The 26,132-nt window shown below is 47.7% G+C and overlaps 2 protein-coding genes across 2 annotated transcripts; both read left to right on the forward strand.

Moving 5' to 3' along the window:
• On the forward strand, positions 1–903 carry gemin7 (gem (nuclear organelle) associated protein 7). The gene is made up of 2 exons (XM_006627622.3): positions 1–137; positions 390–903. The coding sequence occupies exon 2, from the start codon at positions 422–424 to the stop codon at positions 770–772; it is 351 nt and encodes a 116-aa protein (XP_006627685.1). The 5' UTR covers positions 1–137; positions 390–421; the 3' UTR covers positions 773–903.
• Positions 904–13,943: 13,040 nt separating this feature from the next.
• Positions 13,944–25,507, forward strand: bmp16 (bone morphogenetic protein 16). The gene is made up of 3 exons (XM_015340900.2): positions 13,944–14,262; positions 20,520–20,836; positions 21,827–25,507. Exons 2-3 carry the CDS (start codon positions 20,527–20,529, stop codon positions 22,711–22,713), a joined length of 1,197 nt encoding a protein of 398 aa, XP_015196386.2. The 5' UTR covers positions 13,944–14,262; positions 20,520–20,526; the 3' UTR covers positions 22,714–25,507.
• The last annotated feature ends 625 nt before the right edge of the window (positions 25,508–26,132 follow it).

Raw genomic sequence — 26,132 nt, forward strand, 5'->3', positions numbered from 1 at the left:
CTCTTGGGGAACAGTATCGGTGGGGCGCCCGGAAAGAGCTCTCTTCGTTTTAATCCTCCTAAATAGGCCTGTAGGTTTTTCTACCCGAAGACACCGAATTCCTAGTAAACTCTGTGTCACTTTTCTCTAGATTAATTGTAAGTAGCTTGCGGGTTTAATTTTCTCAATCGTTTTTGCTTTCGTGATTCGTGTAGAATTGGTGCAAACCGTTACAACTAGGTTTAACAAGGCAATAAATGTGACAGATGGAAACGAGAATAAGCTGGTGTTGTCTGGGATTTTGGAGAAATAAATAAATAAAAGTATTTCAATCACGTCGTCTTTGTAACGCCACGATACAAACTGACTCCGGTGTTTTGACTAACGGGCGGACGTGTCTCTCCCTGCAGCGCCGGGGGTAGCTGCGCCCCGACGCGGTGCCATGAAGACCCCGGTCAGCGTGCTGCGGCTGCCCCGGGGCCCGGACGCCGACGGCCGCGGGTTCGACCCGACCTCCGCCCGGTTCCAGGCGCTGAGCGCGGCCGGGCAGCCGGGCCAGGAGCAGCGGGCCCGCTCGGAGCTGCGGGAGCGCTACCTGCGCAGCCTGCTCGCCATGGCCGGCAGCCCGGTGCGCTTCAGCATGTACGGGGGCGTCAGGGTCGCCGCCACCTTCGGCGCTTCCGACGTTGACATCCTGAACTTCCAGGTGGCGGAGCTGCAGACCCCGCTGGGCGTGCAGAGGGCCGCCGTGCTGCGCTGCCCTGATATAATTTCCTACTCCCTTGAGCTGTGAAGACGGGCGACCTCCTCAGAGACCACCAGCCTTTTAACAGGATGAGACCTACTGTATAATACTGTTGTCCGGCCTTTTGAGTGAAGGTGGATTTTATTGTTTAGCCGTTTTCTAATAAATTCTTCAGCTGAGATGCGTGTTTTGCAGCACGATTTAAAAGATTTTTAAATTTGTTATGACCTTTGTGATTTGTTAATGACCTTAGATTATTTTATCTGGGTTGTGCACGTCGAGGTCGGTCTGTCTTTGCGTTTAGGATCAGGACAATCACTTGTTCACTAAAATACAGTAAATTCGCCGAGGATCAAGTACTAGTCGACTCTGCTTTTGCGCTGCTTTTGCACTGAAGACCATGGTTTTCATGGCTACTTGTACTAAACGTGTATATAATATTTTTCAGGTGGTAATAATGTATGAACATATAGAAAATAAATAGCCGCATTTACTGAGGAAGAAAGCACAGTGCTCTGTTTAATATCATCCCTTCGTTTCCCTTCAACATCGCTTAGTCCAGCAGAGGGCCGCAGTGTGTCTGAGAACGTCCAGTCAATCCCAGAGGCCCGGAAGAAGGCGCTGTTACGCGAGCGGCCAGCGGAGGGCGACAGAGCGCTGCCCGGGGGCCCGCTGTGTAGAAGCGGGGGCAGACGCCTCCCCGCTTGCGAAGCGCTTCGCTATGAGGCAGAGGAAACGGCTGCAGGTGGATTTCAGATATAGTTGTCTGGGAGGCTGGAATTCCTGGCGCTCGGCCGTTGTGAAACGGAGGACAGTCTGGTTTTTGTTTCACCACCAAGGCAGAAGTCAAACCTTAAGCACTTCTGCATGTCCTCAACCCTTCAAGCAGTTAATTATTTAATGATATCTATAAAACCTGGTAAAATGGTCCCAGGGGGACACACATAAAGGCCAGCTCTGAGTGCAAGGCCACCTGCCAGGTCAGTGCTTTGACTTTTATCATTTATAATTATTTATATGTATAATTTATAAACCACCAGGTCACGAAGTGAGCCTGTAGGAGGGACAAGGTAGTAAATCATCTGGAAAATTTCAGCCTGGTGCTGCATTAATTGACTTTGCCCATGAAGCCACCTTGATCACAGCGGCTGGTTAGCAGGGGCAGAGTGCGTCAGTGACAGATCACACACAGGCTACAGGTGCTTAAGGCACTGACTCGCTGAACAGCTCCCTGAGTGATTTTACTCCCTCCTGTTGTGTCCTTCAAAAATGCAGAAGTGGCTGGCGCTCGGACTGGAACCTTGTGGGTTCAGGTCCCTGGTGCTGTCCTCTTGGGCAAGACACTCTGCCCAGAGTGCTCCAGCGACCCCAGCGGTCAGAACTGGCACCAGCATGAGGCGGAGCAGAGGTTCTGTGGCTCAGGATCTGCGCCTGTGGCTGGAAGGTTGCCGGCTCAAATCCCGCAGCCGGCAGAGGAATCCTACTCCGTTGGGCCCCTGAACAAGGCCCTTAACCCCAACTGCTCCAGGGGCACTGTACAATGGCTGACCCTGCGCTCTGACCCCAAGTTTCTCTCCCTGTCTGTGTGTCTCATGGAGAGCAAGCTGGGGTATGTGAGAAGACGAATTCCTAATGCAAGAAATTGTATAGGGCTAATAAAGTGATCTTATCTTATCATCAGCATGTTAGACAAAACTTAAACCTCGGCAAGCTCCTTTGGATAAAGAGCATCTGTCAAATAAGGTTGTAATAAAGTTTCTGTAAGTTGCCAAACTCGTATTTCTTGCTTTTATTTTTGTCATCGACTTGCAGGAGAAAGCAGATCTCACAGACTGCCCTTGGAAGGCTCTCCCATGTTCCCCTGCTCTGCTGTGTCCACAGCACGTCTGTGTGAGTCTGTTGCAAGAGGCGCAGTGCAGTGGATCTCTGCTGTCTTCTCCTCTGGAAGAATTAGTTTTTTTTTCTTTCCTGGCTGCCTGCCTCTGGCTCTGAGTGAAAAACATCCTCTCTGGGGTCTGGCAGCCTGTGGGGTCATGATGGGAGTGTGTGGGGGGCGTGATATTGGCACAGCAGAGCTGCGCCGTGCTGCCACCACCACAGCGGGCAGCGGGAAGTACATTCCATCCTTTCCTGTTTACAGCCACTCGCTTCCTGTCAAACTAAGGGAACTTGACTGTGATAAAAAAATCACCTCTCCACAAATTGCCAGCACAAATATTTATTTTCAGATTCTAAATTAGCAAGATGACTTAGGACTTTTTTCCCCCACTTTTTTTCCAAAGAAAAGACAGTCTGAACCAGGCTTAAAAGACGGCTATTATCTGACTAATTAGTATTATCACAATTGTTCTGTGAGTGTGAGTGTCAAGCTAGGTTCCTAGAGAGCTTCAAAGTAAACACATTTCTCCACAGAATTTTTCATCCGCTTGATTGGTCTAATAACTGGATCAATTAAGCAATTTTAATATTTTCTCAGCATCTTTCAGGTTTCAGGAGTTATAATTAGGCAGTTGATCGTACATACTGTATAAAACATCACAGAGTTGTTATTTTTTTGCTGGTCAGCCAATAATGAGACCATTCTGAAAAAAATGATTATTCCTGTTGGCGTCACAGGACACTCGAGCCCGTCCCAGAAACAATACGGGACGACTGGACAGGACGCCAGGCCGTTATGCATATACACATGGACCGCTGAGAAACTGCCAGAGCAGTTTTTAGGAAAAAAGGCCTCATGTAGAAACTGAAACAGATCGGCTCGTGATTAGGAGCACGGCGAGAGCTGCCGCTGGCAGACACGGGTTCCAGGGCTGAGAGCCAGGGCTCTGTGTGGGGAAACCCGGTGACGTAGCCCTTCCCATGGCTCTCCAGCTCCACCGCTCCGCTGAAGGCGGAAGGAGAAGCAAAACAGCTCCTCGTTTTACAGGTGAAAGCAGCAGTGTGGTTTAGACGTGGGGCTCTGAGGTGCACCCCCACGGTTTAGAAACGGCTCCCCCCGTGTCCTGTGAGGCACGCTCCTGGTTTTCACAAGTGCTTCCTCTCTCTGAATATTCCCACAACACCAAGCTAACTGCGTGTGATCGTTGCAGCTCCTGCCTGCTTTGGAAAGCCCAGTCCAAGCACGATGGAGAAACACAACTAATTATCTGCGGTTTTAATTGATAGAACCTTTTGTGTTGTTCAGTTTCACAAGGCCTGCAGGTTTCTGTCTGTTAATGGAAAACTGGTGTGAAACAAAAAGGACAGCAGGTTTGTTCAAGTGCTTTTCATTCCTTCGTAATCTCTTCAACCACCATGTGTCTCGAGGTCCTGGCATGGACCTCTGGAATGTCGTTCTAGTCGGCGATATACATTAAAGAAAGGAACATGGATTGTTTTTGTGGCTTGATGTCTTGTTGTTTTCCTTCGCGCCCCCGTCAGGATTCAGACCTCTCCGAAAGCTCGGTCTGCCCTGGGAATGTTTATTGGAATGCACCCATTGTGGAAACTTCACAGCGAGTGAGTCAGTGCACGAAGGCTGTACAACAGGGGAATGTTGGACAAACTCCAGCACAGTGAAGTCATCGGGTTATGAGCCACAACATTGCTTATGGATGAGCAAGGTTATGTAATTCTATTTTCCCAGCATGCATAGTGTTTCCAGTAAATCACAACTGTCTGGGCCAAGAGCCATCACCCAACGTCCATTGCCAGTGCCTGCCTGATGTCTTTTTTTAAGGTTGGTATTGTACCTTACAAGTGGAGACTTGGGAAACTTGGCAATCGGTATGATCAACTCTGTCCCACACTGGCTCTGCTCTGCAGGACAGTTAGACGGATTTCTTTCCAAGACAGGAGAACGCTGGCAGCACGGCGCTCAGGAACCCGTCAGTGCTGGCCTCAAAATGCCACCCTGCCATCACTCGGCAGGCCTGTGGGGAGCAAGAGGACACAAAGGGTGCTGCGTCCTTTACCAGGTGGCTGAAAGGGTGGCACTCGATGGTGTCTAGACGGGAAATGGTTTAATTGGTAGTCAATTATGAAAAAAATTAAAACTACAAGATTATCTGCTGGGGATCAAAGCCCGCTGATCTGTGATCTTCCTCAGACTAAACAGCTGGTGATAAAAGATAGCACTAATGACAGTCTGGGGTACATCCCTGCCAACAGAAACGAGCCCTGATCCTGTGATCAGCGGAGTGTCCGTCTCAGCAGACCAACACGCAGAGGACGGTCTGGCTGGGATGTGCTTCTCCAGCTAGGACCAGGGGATGATCCAGGGTCCTCAGGAAACACATTCGGTGAACTTTTACAGTTAAGTTCAGAAAACATGGAGCAAATCCTGTTCTGGAGCAAACAGCTTTAAAATCCACCATGTCAGCTCTTAATCTCTCAAAGCATTGCTCCTGTTATTCAACATCCTGTTCGGTGCCTCAGTTGCTCAAACCTACTGTATTCCTGCTTCACAGTGTATTAATTTATTTGATTTCTGCTGTGTCCTAACATCTGTTTTTCTACTTTGCTTAGTTTTTCACTCTCTCTTCTAAAGTTACCTGTGACTGTTCCATTTTACATACAATTTCGTTATTTACTGTAATTATTCTACCATAATATCCAGCAGAAACATAAACTGTAGGTTATTCCCTTAAACAGAATGTGCTCCCTTAACTCATTGTTTTAACCTCAGCAAACGTTTTTAAAACAAGTTTAAAACCAAAGTCTGATTATACAACAACAGAAGCACGTTACAAGCAGAAGGAGACTATATCTGGCCCATTTTGTTCTATTGGTATTTTAATAAAAAAGTCACCCAGCCAATTCCTGAAGAAGCTTAGAGTTGGGCCTCATCCACCTGGCTGGAAAATCCCGGACCTGTTCCAGACTCTCACAGCTCTTTGAGTAAAGAAGCATTTCCTGTTCCATCTTCAATGAATGCCAGTCAGGCCTCATGTACCTGTGTCACTACTGAGTGTGAAACAGTGCTCTTAGTGAGAGCTAGAGCCATCACACTGCTTACACTGGGCAGAGAGCTCGCGTTTGCAACAGCACCTGAGGCGATGGTCCAGCACAGGCGACAAGGAGCCAAAGAGCCTCGTTTCCTTTAGCAACCATTGCTAATTTCCAGACCTGACACCCCGAGTGCTCTTGTTAGTCTTAGAGAGGTTCTGCATCGCCTTTCAAGAAGCCCCTGATCTGTGAGAGCCTGCAGTGGCACCCAGACTAGTCAGTTCAGAAGACAAGCTGGGCAGGAAAGAGAGACTACACAGACTCCTTCCAAAGAGGTTTCCTGCTTTGTTACCCCACAGGGGTCCAGGGGACTTATGTGCTCTAACTGCCTTAAAACTCTCCCTGCCGTCATGGAAATGGCAAAGGAGATTTTAAACTAAACCTTGGAAACTTGGGGCAACACTCGATTACGGAAGATGTATTCCAATATGTTTTCTTCTGGATAAGGACTGACGCAGCAGGAGGAAAGAAGAAAGAAAAGCACATCTTGGAGTGGAAGTGGTTTCCTTTCCCTTCTAGCTCGGTTTTCATAATATATATTTCTTCTCAGCATCAAACAACAGCACGTGTGCACTGGCCCGGAGACGCACAGACAGACACTTTATCCCACTTTAGACTCAGCCTCTTGCTTTGCGGGACTGTGCAGCACAAACAGGGAACCCCCCCCCCGTCACGGCTGGTCAGTATCCACCCCTGCTTGGCCCGCGGTTTCTGTGCGTCGCACTACAGAACACTAACCATGGTGAGCCTGCACAGAGACGTCACACCGCAGCTTGGGCTCTGTGCGCTACAGCAGAAGTGCGAATTCTCTGCGCAGGCTCACCAACAGTGCTATTATATGCTACCAATATGGTTATAAAATGGTAAACTGTGGTGCATTTGTGCAAAATATGCAGGACAAACATGGCAAAAGTGAGATTACAAGTGCACCATGATGAGCTGTCTGTGGGATAGGCTCATGAAGCACACTACTGTATTTTATTAAATGAGCACCCAACAGGTCCCTGGCAAGAACATTGTAACAATCCTGCCTGATGCACAAGGCCCAGCTTCCCAGAGTGGATGAGTTTGTCTCTAATGCAGCATGAAAGAGAGCCAGTTGCACTCTGCATGAAGGCTGAGTGCGGTAACTAAGGAAGGGAAATAGACTTTTGGTATTTACCCTTTGCTATTACGTTAACAGCACTATGCTCATTCCTAAACATACTTTACCATATAAAGTATCCACAAACCCTGTACTGTGCATCATAATGTGCTGTAAAAATTCTCCCCACACACACTTCTGATGGGCTCAATTTCCCACAGATTCTCCACAGAGAAACTGTTCCCATCAGTCTCTCCGTCAGTACTGAGTCTCCTCTGTTCTCATTCCTGAGTTTATCTCTTTTGCTCTTCTTTCTCATAATTAAGAGGTTTCCAGGGAGGGCTGGCATCAAGCGTAATTACCTCTAATGAAACATCCACACGCACACACCCATGCCCACACCCTACAGCTCCCACCCCAGGAAGCCACCACCAGCGCCGGGGCAGCAGGGCTGTGACCCAGTCCCTGACCCTGCTGGGAACGGGGCGGGAGCTGCATGCCTGGCCTCTGCATCAGGACACACAGGGAAGGCTCACAGGACACACTGGAGGCCCTTCCACATGTCTGCCTCACTCCCCCACCCCTCCTGCAAGCCTGCAAGACTGTGCTCCTGGCCTCTTGCTGGAGCTTAATCTCAATTTTCAAGCAGCGACAGTTTCCTGCTCACAGCCCTCATTTGACCTCTTTGACAGACGTCTTTGAACAGCTCAGTCTCCTGAGCGCCACTTTCCCCATCAATTTGCTTTCGGCTGGAAATTAAAATGCTTTCTATCTGCACAACTATAGACTTTTGATTTAAGACTGAATGCAGGTTCAGTGAATATGTGCTCGAAGCACAGTCCTGGGAGTACAACAAGCAGTAATGTGCTAATGACAATAACACCCATAACTGAAACTGAGAAAAATAAAATATAATGTCATATTTCTTCTAGAGGAAGAGGTCATGTGATTTCTAGCTAGAAAGAAATCGTTAAAAAGGAAGGAAGAACAGACATTTCTCTGATAACATCAGGGCCAAGCCCAGGCCAGCTGCAGGGGTACATGTGGGTGAGTCCGGGACTCTGTCTCGGTGTGTTGCAGTGTCACATGTGTCCCCAAAACTCTTGGGCTGATTCTGGGTTATTGTCTGCTCTGTCCGTGACAGTGCGCTGGTCCAACCTGCTCTGACTGTTGCTCTGACCAGGTGAATCCAGAGCAAAGGAACATCTAGTTCTCCATTCAGACTGCCCACATGGTGAGGGTTTTAGTCCTCACTGACACCGTATCTACCTGCGTGGTAAGAAAAGCAAAGACGGAGGATTAACTAATTAATTACAAATTAACTACAAACTGTAAATCAGCAAGGCTACAAAGGTCACGAGCCACAGAGACAGTTCCACAAGCCTGCCTAACCTGGTTTTACTGAACCTGCCAATGAAGCTCAAGTCCAGACATCTGCACTGGCCAGCTCACCAGCTCAGGACTCTCTCTGAATTATCTCTGACATTGCAGAAGGGGAGGGGGCATTTATTCCAAGTCTTTCTTTTTTAACTGGGCTGCTTGCTGACCCTGGCTTGACTGTTCTTTCCTGGCGCGTGCAGTCTGGTCAGAGGGGAAGTGACCGCTCTCTGCCCCCTGTTCCCTGTCCCTCACCCTCGGCCAGCTTGGCCCGAGGACCCTCAGCCACTGGCCGGGCTCTCCGATTCTCTCCTCTCCGACAGATAAGGGAGCGGGATGTCAGCCGGGCCGGGCCGAGCCGGCAGGAACCCAGAGCAGCCGGGGCTGTTTATTTACTGATCCTATCCGGGACCTGGGTAAACTCCAGACGGAGATAACGGAGGCTATCTCCCTTCCCTCCACGCACCGTCTGTCCCGAGCTGGAAACATTTCCACTGCCAGGAGTGCTGCCTGGCGGCCCTTCGACAGGCTCACAGTGGTCAATCACACTGAGGCAATAAACAAAGAGTGTGAGGCTCAGGCGGCTCTCTTGCAGAGGAACCTACCTGTGTTGAGCTGCTCTGTGCGCCAGCTCTTGGTTTGGGGTTCGGCTCAGCGGCACACAAGATCAATTACCCCTGAGTCGGGCTCCGCTGTTCTTCGCTCTCGAAAGGGACGTCTCTCTGCACGACAGTCAGCCAGAGTAGCCAATCTGCACACCACCATGGCTCTTTCAAACTGGGTCAACTAATAAGGCATATATAATATATAATATATAATATAGCATGAGGATCTCCTCCAGGATTCCACAGCACAGGGCAGCTTGTTCCAGACTCACACGCTGACCTGGCTGCAGGCTGACTGGGCGATGGTTACAAGAGGACTGAGGGAGCAGGCTGTTCTCACCACTCAATCAACAATACTAAATCACTGATCTTCCTTCGCACAGGAGCCACACTGGAAATGTATAAGTTTTGCAAATGGGAGGAGAATCTGTTACTCCGATGTACTATGTAAAGCCAGCAGCCATATCACCCTGCAACTCACAACTGGCAGCCCACTGAAGCTAAGCAAGTGTGAGCCTGGTCAGTACCTGGATGGGAGACTCCTGGGAAAGCAGAGGTTGCTGCTGGAAGAGGTGTTAGTGGGGCCAGCAGGGGGTGCTCACCCTGCAGTCCATGTGGGTCCTAATGCCCCAGTATAGTGACGGGGACACTATACTGTAAACAGGCGCCGTCCTTCGGATGAGATGTAAAACCGAGGTCCTGACTCTCTGTGGTCATTCAAAATCCCAGGGCGTTTCTCGAAAAGAGTAGGAGTGTAACCCCAGTGTCCTGGCCAAATTTCCCGTTGGCCCTTACCAATCATGGCCTCCTAATAATCCCCATCTATGAATTGGCTACATTACTCTGCTCTCCTCCCCACTGAGAGCTCCCCACTATGGCTGCCGTTGCATCATCCAGGTGGATGCTGCACACTGGTGGTGGTGGAGGGGATCCCCATGACCTGTAAAGCTCTTTGAGTGGAGTGTCCAGAAAAGCGCTATATAAGTGTAAGGAATTATTATTATTATTATTATATTATTATTACTAGGAAGCCTCCAGGAAACGTCCCTTGCGTAGGTGGCTGCCTGAGCTGGGAAGACAGAAAAAGTAGATATATCCCAAGCAGCCATCACTGGGGAAAAGTGATGCACACCGATGTAGCAACAGTGAATAGATAGTGCCTTCTGGTCAGATTTCTGATAGCTTTCAGACAAAATGCATCAAAATGAAAAGCAAAAGACAAGACTTGCATTGTGGAGCTGTGCAAAGCTCATATGGTTTACATCTCCCCCCAGACATCGAGATGGGAGGTGAAAGCAGAAGATCCCAGTCTTTCTGGACCACTCACCGTCCTTAGAGCCCCAGTGGACGGGACCAGCTGCTCTGTCATGGACAGAGGAAGGAAGTCTGACTCTCCTCTCATGATACAGGTTTACTGCAGTACATCATGGGGGCTCAAAGGCAATGACAGTAAAGTACGACAAATTCAGAGCAAACTCATGACAAAGTTTGTGCAAAACACAGGATCTCATGGCAAATCACAGTACATGAAACTACATGGAGAGCGGCAAGACCTCATTGAAATTTTACCACAATCAGCTTTCAGAAGGTCCTTAGCTCGATAGTGAATCCTCAAGAGCTCAGTTATCCAACGCCCCCAAATTAAAGTGATTTTCCTATGAGATGGAATACACCTCTTTTCACAAAGGGTGGTGGAAGGTGGGTGCTTTGAACCCGACTGCTCTCCAAGCCTGGTGACCCTCTGTACCCATTCCTTCAGGCAGCTGTCTTGAGCAAGACCATCACAGCACTTTTCTGTGTATGCTGGATCGCAAAACAAGGCCAGAAAAGGCTACTGAGCCCCTGCTGCAGGCACCTTGTTTTTACGGTTCAGTCTGGTGACATCATAGGAATGTGTTTGGGAGAGCAGGCACTGAGGGAAGTGAAGCTTTATCACGCAGCGCAGAAAGGAAATGACCCCCGGCGAGTGTTTGCTGAGAGTGTGCTATGTATCTTCAGTAAACAGTGCAATCAAAACACATCTCTCATTGTCTCGGAGAGCCAGCCTTTAACGGCCACCCTGCCTCTGTGAAAGAATGAGTGAGCTCAAAGCAATGGAATCTTATCTCTCCAAGAATGCACTTCATAATCCTCAGCTATATGCCCTGTGCTGCACATAGCAATACCCCCCTCAGCCCCAACAGCTATCTTACCCCATAACCCAGAGCAGGAAATAGGATTGAGCCAGGAAACATCCTTCTTGCACTTCTCTGCACATGACTCTTCCTCACTGTCCCAGAGCAAACAAACAGGGGGTAGGACCAAAGATGCCACATGCTTGAGCCTAAGTGCTTGTAACGGTATAGACACTGCTGACAGCAGAGAGGCAGGGAGGGATAGGAGGCCCTGTGCTGCTCCCTCTGACAGGAGAAAGGAGAGGATGGGTGAGGAACTCCACACAGTGCCTCGGGGCTCCAGTCCACTCTTGAGGACTTCCCAGCATGCAGCGCTGGCCTGAGAGGGGCACAGTGACCGAAGCAAACAGGCCTGTGATGAATCACCCACAGCACCATACTGAGTACGATACGAAATAACAGGAAACAGGCTTAATGACAGGTCTTGGCACCTTGTGAAGCTAATTCCCAGATTTCTTTCCTCTGATTTAGACTCAGAAACTTTATTAATGTCCTGCAAAATCCATAATGCATAGTAAACTTAAAGAAGTTCAAGCTAACTCTGTCTTCAACCCATAAGACAGACCTCCAAAAGCTTCGCTGTTAACAAAATTAAGGCCTTCGATTAAAAACAATAGAAATGACATTTGATCAATGATCTTATTAAGTATTTCACTTAATTGAGGACAACTTATTTTCATAATCAGACAGAGGCATGCTTCCAACAGCCCTGTCTCAGTCTGCCTGCTCTTGGCAGAACAGTGGAATATGGAAAGAAGCGCCAGGACCGACAGTTAATAAAAGCAGACATTTGTTAAAAAAATAAAGCCGCCGGAAAGTAGGTGGAGATGGGATTTGTCGATAGTTTTCCAGAAACTGGGATGTGTCTGGCGATCTCCAATGACTCTCTCTCGCTCTCCGACCACATCTGCTGTTGTTTACTGGCTCAAGCAGGTGGGATAGATCACAGGAGCTCACGTGTTGAGGGGTCAGCATTACTGGGCAGGTGGCGTGCTTTTTATTTTGTTACTTTCTGGAGACTCTCGGATTCCTGCCTCGGTACCACTGGGGAATATTAACATGTGACAGGGGGCCACTGGGCTTGGTTTGGTGTTTTAACTGAACCCAGGATCCCATCTTGATTTTGTTCCATAGTCCTATAAGGCTTTGCACAAAGCAGTGCCTCCTGTTCTCAGATTTTCAGGACACTTTCCCAAAGTTTCCACTGGTGTCCCCTGGTTCATTCTGAAGTCTGCTGAGCTGACTTTGTCAGTGTGTTTGAAGATTGTATCAGGCCCTGTTATAATCTTCTCTGTTAAAAGAAGTTCAGTTCTTTTTTCTGGCAGTGAGGGGCATTCCTATTTTCCCAAAGAGTTTTAACTCTTTAACAGCCACCTCACAGTACCCTGTAGCACAACAGTTTGATATATTTTTCCCCTCCACATAGAGATGACTCACTCTGTCACATCTGGGTGCTTAGCTCTCTTTTGGACAACAAGAGGTAACAAACATTAAAGCCTCTTCAGAGTTTAGACAATTTCCACAAAATGACTAAAACTTTCCACTGTTTATTTTGAAAGGCCTGCTAAGATAACATATTAGATATTGTTAGAAAAACACTTTGGGTTTTTCCTGCTAATATATATACATATTTGTAATAGGTATGCAGAAAATTTAGATTGCATTTGCCAGTGTTTGTGATCACTAAAAACAATCAACAAATATCTGTCACTGTCTGTTCCCAGGGGGTCTCTAGGTCATTGTGGTGCTTTACACTGAAATCTACAGTATATTTGTCTTGACGGATTTATTTCTGAAAAACAGAATGTACTTTGTAAAATGATTTGTCAGATACTTCAGACAGTGAACAAATTGTGTGTGCTGAACCTCCATAGCAACTCCCATTCTGAAGGTCAAAGCCGTTTCGTTCTGCTCTCTTCAGTTTCCAGGAGTGAAGATCTTTACAGGGCTCTCCTGTGCACATGCTTAATACAGAGGTAAGTCTCCTGTCACATTTCTTGTTGACTTTGTTTTCAATAGGTCAATTGTTAACACACTAACTGCTGTTCTCACTTTTCAGCCAAAAGTGGTATACCTTTTTAATTAATCATAGTAAAACAGAATATATATAAGCTTGATGAAATAGTGGTAAAAGCACAGTAAAACACAGTAAAATAACCTTGTCAGCACGAAAGTGCAGAGTGGAATAGTAAAACATGATAACATAAGCAAAGTGAATGTACAGAATAAGCACAGTCCGCCTCTGAGGACGTGGTTTACAGCAGAAATACCGCTCAGTCGAGTTGCTCCAGGTTGTGACAGGAACCGGTCAGCAAGGCTCCAGGGAACTGATGCACAGCCACGCAACCTTTTGATTTGACTTGTGAACTCACACAATAAACGGCAAAAACCGCAGATACAAAGACACACCGCAATGAATGTTTAACGCTGTTAATTTATCATGGTGTTCCTTGTGCTGTGGTCTAGACATGATGTCACAGGCCTCACAGTGCTGGGCCAGGGAAATGCCACAGTGCACCGTTATATACTGTGCGTTTCTGAAGCATGTTCACGAGGAAACACCATGGTGTACTCATGGTACAGCAAAGCTCTGTAGGCACCCAGACACAGTGTAAGTGCAGAAATACTGATGATGGATTCAGAGTTAATCATCCACAAGGACTGATCCCCACCTAAATGAGAAGGGGGGAGAGGGTGTGGGTTCAATCTATTTTCCTGATGGAATCAAATCTTGCAGAAAACACACAGGAAGATGCATGACCTTGGAGAAGGGTAATGAAATTACTGGACTGTGTCCCTGTCCCCGTGCCTGGAAAGCTCTGCTCCCCAACTGGAGCTGGACGCCGACTTGATCTGAGTGTGGGGCTCCGCTGCCTGCGTGACGTCACAGTCAGGGAGGATCCCACAGACAGGAAAGTCCATTAGAGTTAATCTGAGTTTAGCAGCTGGGTCGCAGCCTAGCGGAGAGAGCAGGAGAGAGAGGGAGAGGGAGGGAGGCAGAGGGGAGAAAAGGGGAGGAGAGACAGAGGGAGAGGAGAGGACAACAGGGTCTGCAGGTTAAAGAATCTGCTCTATTTCTAGCAGAGCTGTGCAGAAGGCAAGTTGGGAGCGGTGCAGGACTGTGACTAGTCACTCAGCTGCTCGGATGAGGAAGAGCCATGACAGGATGCAGGGATAACCAGAGAGCCTGACCGGAGACAGAACCTCCGCAGGGCAGAGAGGAGCCTGACCAGGCAGGGGGAGAGAGGGGTCAGCAACACTGGAGCTCAAGGATAAGCCATGGACTCTGCACATCCCCGACGCCTGCTGGACGTGAGTACAGACTAAACGCAGAGAGGTCTGGGCGTGGGACAGGAGATACTGCTGTCCCGTATGGACTCTTTAGCAAATGAAATTCAATCTGAATGGTTTAAATAATGATCTTCCTTTCCCACGCGAAAGGAACTCAACACCTGGAAGTAACTACATTTATTCCACCCAGCTATCTGAGGTTTGGGAGATAGCTGGATTAAGATAGCTTGCCCTTAATTTCTTACATACGTGACACCAATTTTATACAACAATAAAAAAAAAGAAAAACCAGCAAAGTCATTAAAGCACAGCTGTACAGCCCTTGCAGATCGGAGAAGGGCTTTGTAATGATGTCTTGAGTACTGCCATCTCCCAGGAGGTTCAAAAGAGCCCTGTGTGAGACAAGGTTGCAGTGTCTGTGTTTTTCTGTGTGTGTGATAGTTAGATCTGTGGTCAGCATTGCAAATTCGGAAGTCGGTTTCAGCATTAAAATGCTATAATTAATAAAAAGGCTCAGGTATATGTACCTTCCGGCCTGGAAAATCTTATCATTAATGTTATGATGTTGTGTTTTCAGCGATAAACGTGTGTATTAAGGAGGCAGCAGTACAAACATGGCAGTTGTCATTGTCACTCTGATACAGACAGAAATGCCTCCATACCAGCCTGTGCTATGTCCTATTTCACTATGGTTAACTTTTTCAGTATTATAGCAGATTTCTATGATTGTACTATTCAAACAGTACGCCTTTATAAGGGCACTGGCACCCTTAAGTACTTTTAAAAACAATCACAATGTCTGCATTTTCACTTCTAACAGACAGTTTCATTCCTCAATACAGTATTGTTTCTGTGTAAAATACCATTTCCTCTTTGAATGTCCTCTTCCTGAAAACAACATGTTTTGACTCTCAGGAATATTATTTCTGTTACACAAGACTGCACTGTCAGCAGACATCTTCAGAGCAGTGCACAACAGTAACATGCTCCCGAGTGCCACACTTCTGTCACACAGCCTTGAGAAGATCTTGAGAAGTACAATTAGAATTCAAGGGTATTATAAGATAAGATCACTTTATTGGCCCTATACAATTTCTCACGTTAGGAATTTGTCTTTTCACAGACCACAGCTTGCTCTCCATGAGACACACAGACAGGGAGAGAAGCTTGGGGTCAGAGCACAGGGTCAGCCATTGTACAGCGCCCCTGGAGCAGTTGGGGTTAAGGGCCTTGCTCAGGGGCCCAACAGAGTAGGATTCCTCTGCAGGCCGCGGGATACAAACCAGCAACCTTCCAGCCACAGGCGCAGATCCTGAGCCACAGAGCCACTGCACCACCCCGTATTAGCACATCACATCGTTATCCCGATACTGCCCCAGTATTATCACATCTAGCAGCATCTTACAGAGAGTAAGGGGAAAGTGGGCTTTAGGAAAGGATCTGGCTGTTGACTAGATCTTTTCCTTTTTTCTTTTTGGAGTCTGTGTTTCACTCGGGCAGTTCTCACTCTAGGAGAGCATGTTGCAGCTCTGTAGAGAGTCAAAGAGCGATGAAGAGATGAAAACTGGAAAAGAAGCAGAGGATCAACAACAGGAGAGAAAGAGAAGGGACTGTGTGACACAGGCAGGGCTACACTCAGGCTGCTAAGGCTCAGTAGGAACAGGGATCAACTGTGCAGTGTTCAGGCAGAAAGGTGGCAAACAATGAAACAAGTGATGCCAGCTGTATATCTCTTGATGTCTATGGTGTTAGTGGCTCATGTAGGGTGCAGTAAGTATCCCTGGGTGTTTCCAGGGCTGTAGCAGCCCACTGTGGTGCTGTGATTGAAGCAGCAGACTGTGGAGGTTCTTGGCCATAAGGAAGAGGGCAGCACATCAGTGCCAGGAACATACACAGGTGCAGTTCTCTCATTTGGAGGAAGGGGACTGCGTTATCTCTGGCAGGAGACTCTCAGCTCTCCATTCAGCTGTCAGTTCCCCCACACAAACTACCACACAGCCAGTACAGTGAAGGCTGTTGTTTTGCAGCGAAGCCCAGAAGCACAATGACACGATTGCCTCTCTGCCTCTGCTTCACAATTTCAGCTAATGCTTTTTACTGGGTATCCATTTAGCCAGATGGAACTATCTCCCCATCCGGGTTTGCATGAGCTCATGCAATTTTCCTGGAAAATCTCATTATCCAGAAGACAAGGATGAGCTGAAGTGTGCACGTTTCTTGGGAGAAAGCAATCCTGTAAATTAGAGGATAGGCGTGTATGAAAATAACCGCGTGCTCTGCCTATAAGTCAGTTTGAAAATTGCATGACTGCTGAGCGATGTTACCATAGTGCAGCCTTTTGTGTTAAACCAGCCAAATCAGATTCCCAAATAGGAAATGTCATTGCTGGGCTGTCTGACATCAACAATCAACAGTAACAGATTATTGCCGGCTGGCTCAATGCGAGTTCTTCCAAGGGAGACATGCTTGGTACAATCTGATAATGAGCTGTGAGCAGACACATTTTTCAAGCTTCCCACCACTGGAACTTTATTAAAAGGCTCTGGGCTATCACGGAGCAAACACTTCACTTATTTTTACAACGGGAAAGGGGAAGAGACATACTGTAGGCCCTGAGCCTGTGATTGTTTCTAGGATTTACTCAGGTGGAGAAGTGCAGTTTACCACTGCCCATTGTAGTGCTATCTGTCTTATCTGTCTAGCGGCTATCAGCCCTACTCTTGGTTTTCAAACCAAGCCAAGCAATGTGCTTGTTTGTCAATTCAACTACAGTATATTTTACCAGGAAGACCTTCACCTTAGCAAAGAGATTGTTTTAAGTCAAGAAGAAAAATTAAATGCACAGGTGGCAGACACCTTTTTGGCATGTTTAGTCTACATCTGCATTCATTTGATGGCGTTTCACAATCTTACAATATCAATGCAATCAATACAATATTGTATTTCTGCCAGTTTTCTCTGATTCTCTAATGAGTGTCTTTGCATCAAATTTCAATGTGACTTAGATATGGAAATGTAGTGCAGGTGGGGAGCTGCGTCAGCATGCTCAGCCTGGAAAGGAACAAGTAAGAGGTCTATTCCATGCTGAGAAGAGAAGAAAGAAAACACAACGTTTCGGCACAATTTTAAGAAGGGTTTCAGCACGCACATATTGGTGCAACAAGTCTCTCTTCACCTGGTCTGCCAAATTTCTTAGCAGCTGTGCTTGTGAGGTTGGACCACTCCAGATGAGCACTGAGAACATACTGATGGCACTATGATTAATCACTTTCAGACCCCAAAAACACCACACAGGTCACAAGCAAGAGGAGGCCATTCAGCCCATCGTACGTGTTTAGTGGCGTATTGATGTAAAGGATCTTGCGGAGTGAGCTCAAGAATATATAGAATGACAATTGATTGCATGACACAGCAAAGTTTGTCTCGATACATGATTGCACAAGAGGGGAATGTTGGGGATAAAACAGAACCCAGTTCAGTTCCAAATAATAAATACAACTAAGGTTGCTGCTGGAAGAGGTGTTAGTGGGGCCAGCAGAGGCCTGCGGTCTGTGTGGGTCCTAATGCCCCAGTATAGTGACGGGGACACAACGCTGTAAACAGGCGCCGTCCTTCGGATGAGACATAAAACCGAGGTCCTGACTCGCTGTGGTCATTAAAAATCCCAGATCTCTGATCTGGCTTCATCACTCTGCTCTCCTCCCCACTGAGAGCTGGTGTGTGGGGAGAGTACAGGTGTATCATCTAGGTGGGGCTGCACACTGGTGGCGGTGGAGGGGATCCCCATTACCTGTAAAGCGTTTTGAGTGGAGTGTCCAGAAAAGTGCTATATAAGTGTAAGCAATTATTATTATTATTATTAAATGACCAATATAGTGTGTGTTCCAATAGGGGCTCATGGGGGCGGAGTAGGAGGACAGGGGGTCCTACAAAGCCAGAAGTATAGGGGTGCTCACGGCACTAGGGTTCACACTGCGACCTCGTCCCCTGATACGGCTTCTATGGCACACCCAAAAAACATCTTTTCTCATTTTCTTACTTGTGCTTGCATGCAGGGAAACAGAGGGACAAGTATTGCTCTCTGCCAGTGAAAAGCATCGTGCCACGTTTAGGGTTGTGTTTGAGTAGGGAGCTGCGTCAGCATGCGTAGGCTGCAAAGGAAGAGATCAAGAGAAAAGAAACAACTTTTCCTCTGTGGAGCCTTCTTGCTCTGAATTGTTGTCTCTTTTCTATTCAAGGTGGGATAAACCTTTACCTGCTCCTGTTTATAATTATGCCAATTAAACATTTTTATTGTTCCATCGCCCAGTTGATGGAGTTGCATGTTTCCAACATGTTCAGAGTCGTTTTCCTGTGTGTACAAACCAGACCCTGTTAATTACAACGATCTTGGCTGAAAACAAGCGCATAGAGTAGCCTAGGCCTGTCAGAAATGCTATCCTGGGTATTGGAAAACCTTTAGGAAACCTAAAGACAACTTTACCAATAACTCTGATATGTATGGTTATAAATTAAGAACCAGCCCCCTGAGTTTAAGGAGCAGCAGCACTGTATGTGCAGAGTGACACACTGCTACTGAACAGCTGTAAAGCCAAAAGGCCTGACTGAGGAGAAATAGGAATTCCTCCCATTCTGAGCACCTTTATCTGCACACCTGGCTGATCCATCCTGCTTCTATTCTTCGAGCGTTTGCATCTTGATTTCTTATCTCAGGGGTCTTCTCTTTAAATTGGTTAAAAACAGTGTCTATTGTCTGAACATCTATTCTGAGTGGATTAAGGATAAAGCAAGAATGTCCCATGAAAATAAACAGGGTTTACCAACTCTTTCCTCATCAATGGCATAACCTTTGTCACCACGGGCTGCAACACCAAATTATTACTAAATAACTTATTTGGCTTATTTGTTTGTATCCAAAGCAATGAACATTAGACAGCTGGGCAGTTTACAGCAACAGTCCAGGTGAAGAGCCTTACTCAAGGGCACTACAGCAGTGTTTCACTTGGCTTTTGGGTTTAGCCTTCCAGCTACGAGCCCGGAGCTCTGCCCACTGCTCCACACCTGCACCTCAACGTGCAGAGCTCAGCCGCTGTGTCAGCTCTGCTCACTCTAGAAACAGCTGGAAGAACTGACACACAGTCACACCGAGACTAAGACACTGACTTTGAGAGAAGGGTTAATGGTCTGTTGGCCAGATATGTAGATAATTGTTTCTCATGTTTAATGCCATCAACAACAAGGGCTGGAAAGGAAGAGAGGTCTGCTGGTTAGGGTTTATTTGTGTCTCCATGCCTGACTTGCTGTGACTTTATAACACCAGTCTCACTGAAAAACATCAAACCATCAGCTACAGCAAGAGGTTCTGTTCCGGTGCAGGGAAGTGCATCATCTTAGGGAAGTTCAGAGTGTCAAACTGGTAACTTTGACACAGCTTTGAAACAAATCTTTCTGTGCAGGTTTTTTTTTTTCCAGTTCTACAGTTTGCTCTCTGGAGTTCAAAAAGTTACTGTATGTTCAAATGTGCTGTTATTCTGGCAGGGAGAAGGGTGAGCACACGAACAGCTCTATCAGCCTCCCCCGCTGTGTTCTGACCCGTCTGAAACCTGCTGCATGCAGACAGCAGGAAGGCTCAGAGCTGTGCAAGGCAGGCCCAGCAGGGCTCTGACAGTGACCTCCTCTTCCACTGACTACAGGCCTGTTCAGAGCTTTTTATCTTGATGAAATATGACAGAGAAACTCAAATCTAATTCATAATGTCATGCCTATCACAGAGGCCCATGTGCAGTGGGTGTTTCGCTACACAGAGGGGATGGGGATGGGGGTTCAGTTGAAAGCTTCCCTTTGGAGGGCAGAGACTGCATACACTACACTCTGCATTCAGTTGCATGTACTGTAGCTTGACTGGAACAGAAAGCAGGGATGTGGTAACCTGTGGCAGCTGAGGTCTCTGTGGCTGGCAGATAAATTCTAGGCAGCTGCATTTCACAAGCCCTTGAGCTGGATCTTTACCTATCGTTTTCAGTTTCACCCCGACATGGAACTCTTTTCAGCCGAGCTCTGTGTGTATTAGGAGCAAGTCTCCAGACCAGGGTTAGTCGGTTCAGTGTGTGATAAACTAATACAACAGCGGGATGTGCTGAAACCCTTCAATAGAATAGATCACTGGTCTCGACAGTCGCCAGCCTGCTTCTCCCTCCAGAATATTACAACTCCTCCTACACAGCAAAGTCAGCTGCTTAAACCTGATTTAACCAGCTCCTCTCTCTTGCCCCACACAGCTCCACAATGTTCCCTGCTAATCTCCTGGTCCTGATGGTCCTGTTGCTACCTCAAGTCGTGTCAGCTCGCCAGGGGGCTTCTGACCCGAGCACACCGCCACAGCTCAGCCTGGCTCAGACCATTCAGAACTTGCTGCTGACCCGGCTGGGCCTGCGGAACCGGCCCGAACCCCGTCCAGGAACCCCCATCCCGCAGTACCTGCTGGACGTCTACCGGTTCCACTCCCAGGACTTCCACCTGATTCAGGACCCGGGCTTCAGGTTCCCCACCAGGCATACCCAGGGCGCCAACACCCTCCGCAGCTTCCACCCCCTGGGTGAGGACATCTGGCTGTGCAGATACTGGGTCAACTTGTCCAGATTGTGGCTCGTCTCACTACTGTGGACATCTGCCTGATTCATATTTCTCAGGTCTTGCAGAAAGAGATTAAAGTCTGTCAGCAACTTCTAGAAGAGCTGATGAGCCCTGACCCAGCCCAGGCACCACAGAACCACAGTACTGGGACATTTAACTGCTGAAGTCATCATCCATGCATTCGTCTTCAGTCTGCTTCTCCTGCGTAGCAGCATAGTCCAAATAAACAGATCAGAAAGAAAATTTAAAATTAATTTAGGGCTAAATTCTGTGTTTATGTCTCCTTAGTGAATGAGATTTTATTTATTTTTGATTAGATAAGGTTAAATGACTACGATATAATGAGTGTTCACTGGGGATCAAGTGCATAGTAGAATACTGAACCCTGCAGGACTGAATACGACAACACTCATCAATAGGTTTTCTCACAGGCACTGTTGCACAGCTCCAGAAGAATATTCCAATGGCCAATGAAACTGCAGTGAGAAGTGTGACACTCCTTCTCCTCCCAAACCAACAGGGACCCCAAGAATAAAACCGACGAATCACTTCACATCCATTTCAGCTCCATCACGCTGTCTGAGTGGAGGGTATTCATATGGAGATCAGTCTCAATTCCTCCTGTAGGCAGAGTCCTCTCTAGGTAGCTGGTCCTCCTGTAGGTAGAGTCACTGCAGGATGACATGCTGTATTACAGAAACACTTTGTGTCGCTCCTTGGGGAGAAGAGCTATCAGAGAGACAACCCCAGATAGATATTGAATTTTCACAGTACTGCTTGTTAGGCTTATGCACTGTATTCTACTTCAAATGTTATCATTTCTCCCCTTAGATGATTGTGATCCTTTACTTCAAGATGCCTTTTTTTACTATCTCTTCTCAAGTGATACAGTGATTTTTTTTTAATTACCTGCAGTTCAAATGCGCTTGACTGTATGATTTCCCTTTCTTAGAGACTCCAAGACACCTCCTCCCGAGTAGCCAGGGGGAAACAGACAGCTTCCACATCGTATTCAACGTCTCGTCCATTCCCAGGGACGAGCGGGTGACATCAGCTGAGCTTCGCCTCTCCCGCAGGGAGCAGTCTGTGCCCTCCGGGACTCAAAGGGTTAACTTATACCAGCTCCCTGATCCCAGGAGCCCAGCAGACACCGAGACCCGGCTCCTGGCGTCCAGGCTGCTGGCAGATGACCACGATTCGCACTCCTGGGAAAGTTTCAGCCTTGGCGCGGACTTGTTTGACACACCCAATGGCCAGACGCACCATGTGGCATTCGTGCTGGAGGTGACGCACCTGAACAGCAGCCGCCCTCCGGAGCAGCGAAGGGAGCGTTTGAGGGTCAGGAGATCCGTGGGCCAGGACCAGCCCAGCTGGGCCCAGGAGAGACCCCTCCTGGTGACCTACAGCCACGACGGGAGGGGCCAGCCCCTGGCCCAGAAGAGGGTCGAGCCCAGGAGGACCAGGGGCCCCTGGGAGAGAAGGGTGAAGCGCAACGGCAGGTTGCACAAGCTCAAGAAGATGGCCAGGGCGCGCTGCAGGAGGCACCCCCTCTACGTGGACTTCAAGGACGTGGGCTGGAACAAGTGGATCGTGGCTCCCAGTGGCTACCACGCCTTCTTCTGCATGGGGGAGTGCCGCTTCCCGCTGGCCGACCACATGAACTCCTCCAGCCACGCCATGGTGCAGACGCTGGTCAACTCGGTCAACAGCAACGTGCCGCGGGCCTGCTGCGTGCCCACCACACTCAGCCCCATCGCCATGCTCTACCTGGACCAGCACGACCGGGTGGTGCTCAAGAACTACCAAGACATGGTGGTGGAGGGCTGCGGCTGCAGATAACAGCAGGCCGCGCCCATCTCAACGCGGGGCGTCCCGGTTTCGGACCCTGAAACCCATAGCGCAGTACGAGTACAGGCTCAGTGCCAGCAGACACGGGACACCTCAGACAGAAGTTCTGAGAAGCGCCGCGGGAGGAACTGAGCGAGAGGGTGTTTTCTGGACTGGGCTCCACATTTCTGTGCAATGAGTGAATTAAAAGTAAAGAGCAGCAAACGTGAAAACAAACAGGTGGAAAGACAGTACACATCTGAGAAACTGCCACTTGAAAAGCTTTCCTCTAAGAATATGTTTATATTTAAAACTGTAAGGGAAATATTTTGCTTTTATTGTAAAGATGTCTCTAATTCAAAATATCCACACCGTATGTTATAAACCAGGGGTGTTCCAGTCCAGTCTTGGAGGGTCAGTGGGTATATATCGCCTTTCAAGGCTTCTCTGGAGCAGCAGCACCTGGAGAGAACAGGGAAAAGAGGTTAAACTGCTCAGTTTAAGCCAATGAACTCTCCTGGGAACGTTAAGAGCTGAGCAGCTCTGAAAACCACTGTGAGGACACAGAGGGCCTCTGGGACTGTTTCTAATGAAAATGGGCCCTTAAAATGAATGAAAGAATAAAACTAGAAACATGAGTGTACCAGTATTAAATAAACTAGAACTAGGAAACTAGGAACTATTTAAATTCCATGAAAGCCCCACATTGCAGTCTTGCAGTCTAACAGAACAGTTTTTACAAAGACAGGTGGTTGAACAAGGGAAAACATTAATAGTAACAGTGATCGGAAGGGTGTGCTGCTATATAGTCAGAGCTTCACAGACAGGAGAGAAGCCTCTTCACGCAACACTGGAGCACAGGTCTCCTCCAGGGCATTTGATCTTAGAGAAAAAAGCGGCAGAGCGGTGGCTCTGTGGCTCAGGATCTGTGCCTGTGGCTGGAAGGTTGCCGGTTCAAATCCTGCAACCGGCAGAGGAATCCTACTCTGTTGGGCCCCTGAGCAAGGCCCTTAACCCCAACTGCTCCAGGGGCACCGTATAAATGGCTGACCCTGTGCTCTGACCCCAAGCTTCTCTCTCCCTGTCTGTGTGTCTCATGGAGAGCAAGCTGGGGTGTGCGAAAAGACGAATTCCTAATACAAGAAATTGTATAGGGCTAATAAAGTGTTCTTTCCCTTGTGATGCTCAGGGTCTAGATCTGTGTATTTAATTTCTCTCAAACCGAGACTGAACAAAGGAGGAAATGAGGTTTGAAAATAAAACAAAAAGTGACACAGCTATAATTCTGAGCTCTGTAATAGCAGAAGCATAAGGACCGTACGGTCTTCTGAAAGCTGCATGGAAGAATAGTAGCTGAATATCTGAAGGAACTGTATATCTAAACTCTCCATCTGAACAGTCGAAAGTGGTGTTTCCAGTGATAAATGTTAAGACCTGGCCTCGAAAGGCCCCAGAAGCCTGCTGGCTCACGTGAACAAGGTAGCTGTTTCCTGACACAGTCGTGCAGCAAGTCAGATTTCCAACCGTGTTCACAAGACTTCCCTTCCTCCCATTTTTTAAATGTTAAGAAGCTTCTTTGAAAAGGTTTCTTTTTGCCGGGCTGTGAACTGAACATCATGGCCTCCTCGTGAGTGGGACCCAGGCACACGCTGAGCGCGGGCCAGACAGCGTCTGGGGGCGCGTTCAGACCTTCAGTGACACCTAGTGCTGCTGCTGTCTTGCTGTGGCAGAAGCTCTTGAGAGTGGAGACGCTGGGGAGCGATTCAGTGAACACGGCGCTTCCGAATGGTCACGAGGCTGGGAATTTCACACACGGTGCTCTAGGTCTGGATCCGTCGATTGAATTCTCCCTCGGACACAACACCTTCTTGAATCTGGTCCAGAGCAGCTTTGAATTCTACTTCACTCACAATTACATCCAAATTACTTTTTTTATTAAAAGACACAAACAGTCAGAAAACATGAAAATACAAGAGTTTTCTTTAATGATTCAGGCAAGACCACCGATGGCTGGAAATGGAAGATGACCCTGCGTTGTCCATTTTGTTGGGTGTGAACAAATGATCAAATAAAGGTCACACTTAACAGGATTCAGTAATAATATGCTTTAACTTATATATTTCTGCATCTGTAAATATTAAGATAAAGATTCAGTTTCATTAAGCAATTTCCTGAAGAAACCAAAAAGAATAGCGTAATGACACTCACATTTAAATGTCATTCACCAAAATAATTGACACTGTTTGAACCAATCTGCAGGAAGAAAAATGCAAGACTGATGGAAATAAGCAGGAAATAAGTAAATATGTCTGAGCTCTGCAGGTCCCAGGGTGCTGTTGTGAAGATTTAGACAGATGGTCCTCACTCCAGCTGGGTGTGTCGGAAACACATGGAACATTCAATACGATGCCCTTCTTTTAATCACACAAAAAACGCGGTAGCGGCAAAGTTCTCATGGCTTGAGAGAAACGTGCTCAGAAGCTCACTCTCCCAGAAACATGCAGCCCTCCAGAGCTTCACTGCGTCTCACAGGACCGAGAGTGTGTCAGGCAGAGTCTCTCCTTTTCGAAGAAGCTTCCTCGATTTTGTGCTGCTTAACCTCCTCTACAAGGTATTTTTATCTGTAGAGCACACACTGCTACTAGGAACAACCACAGTAAATGGACACTGCAGTCCTTTGTCATTTGCCTTTGCTTTGTTTTTATTACAGATGTTTTATTTGATATCATACTTCACCTTTGTATTAACTTTTCTTTGTGGTCCAGGAGATTAATATATTTATTTTCAAATACATACTACAACTCAACAGAGCTTTGCCTGGGTTCTGTCAATGTTCTGGGAATGTGTCTGTGTGGATGTGTGTGTCTGTGTGTGCGTGTGTCTGTCTCTGTGTGTGTGTTTCTTTCTGTGTGTGCATGTCTGTCTGTGTGTGTGTCTGTGTGTGCTTGTGTCTGTATGTGTGCACGTATCTGTCTATGTGTGAGTCTGTCTATGTGTGTCTGTGTGTGTGCGTGTGCCTGTCTGTGTATGTGTGCGTGTGTCTGTGTGTGTCTATGTGTACTTATGTCTGTCTGTGTGTGCATGTCTGTCTGTGCGTGTGCATCAGTGTGTATGTCTGTGTGTGTCAGTGTGTGTGTCAGTGTGTGTGTCTGTCATGCCCTGCGCATGTGTCCCTGCCCAGCACCAGGAGCTCCAGTTCGCTCCTCAGGTGAACGTGGGGCAGCAGGTGCACTACAGAGCGACTGATAGACCCCTCTCAGACTGCAGACCAGCTCCAGCGCGCATGTGTGTGTCGGAGTGTGGGTGTGCGCCTTTCCAACAGCCGCCCAGAGGGGAAGAAGTCATTCCAGAGTCCACGAGCAGCGTGCTTTCGACATGAGTCACGCGCGGCTGGGAGCAGACCTTTGCTCTGGTGCTGGCCGGGCCTCGCT

This window comes from Lepisosteus oculatus, chromosome 3 (genome assembly GCF_040954835.1).
Source record: "Lepisosteus oculatus isolate fLepOcu1 chromosome 3, fLepOcu1.hap2, whole genome shotgun sequence".
NCBI classification, from domain to species: domain Eukaryota; kingdom Metazoa; phylum Chordata; class Actinopteri; order Semionotiformes; family Lepisosteidae; genus Lepisosteus; species Lepisosteus oculatus.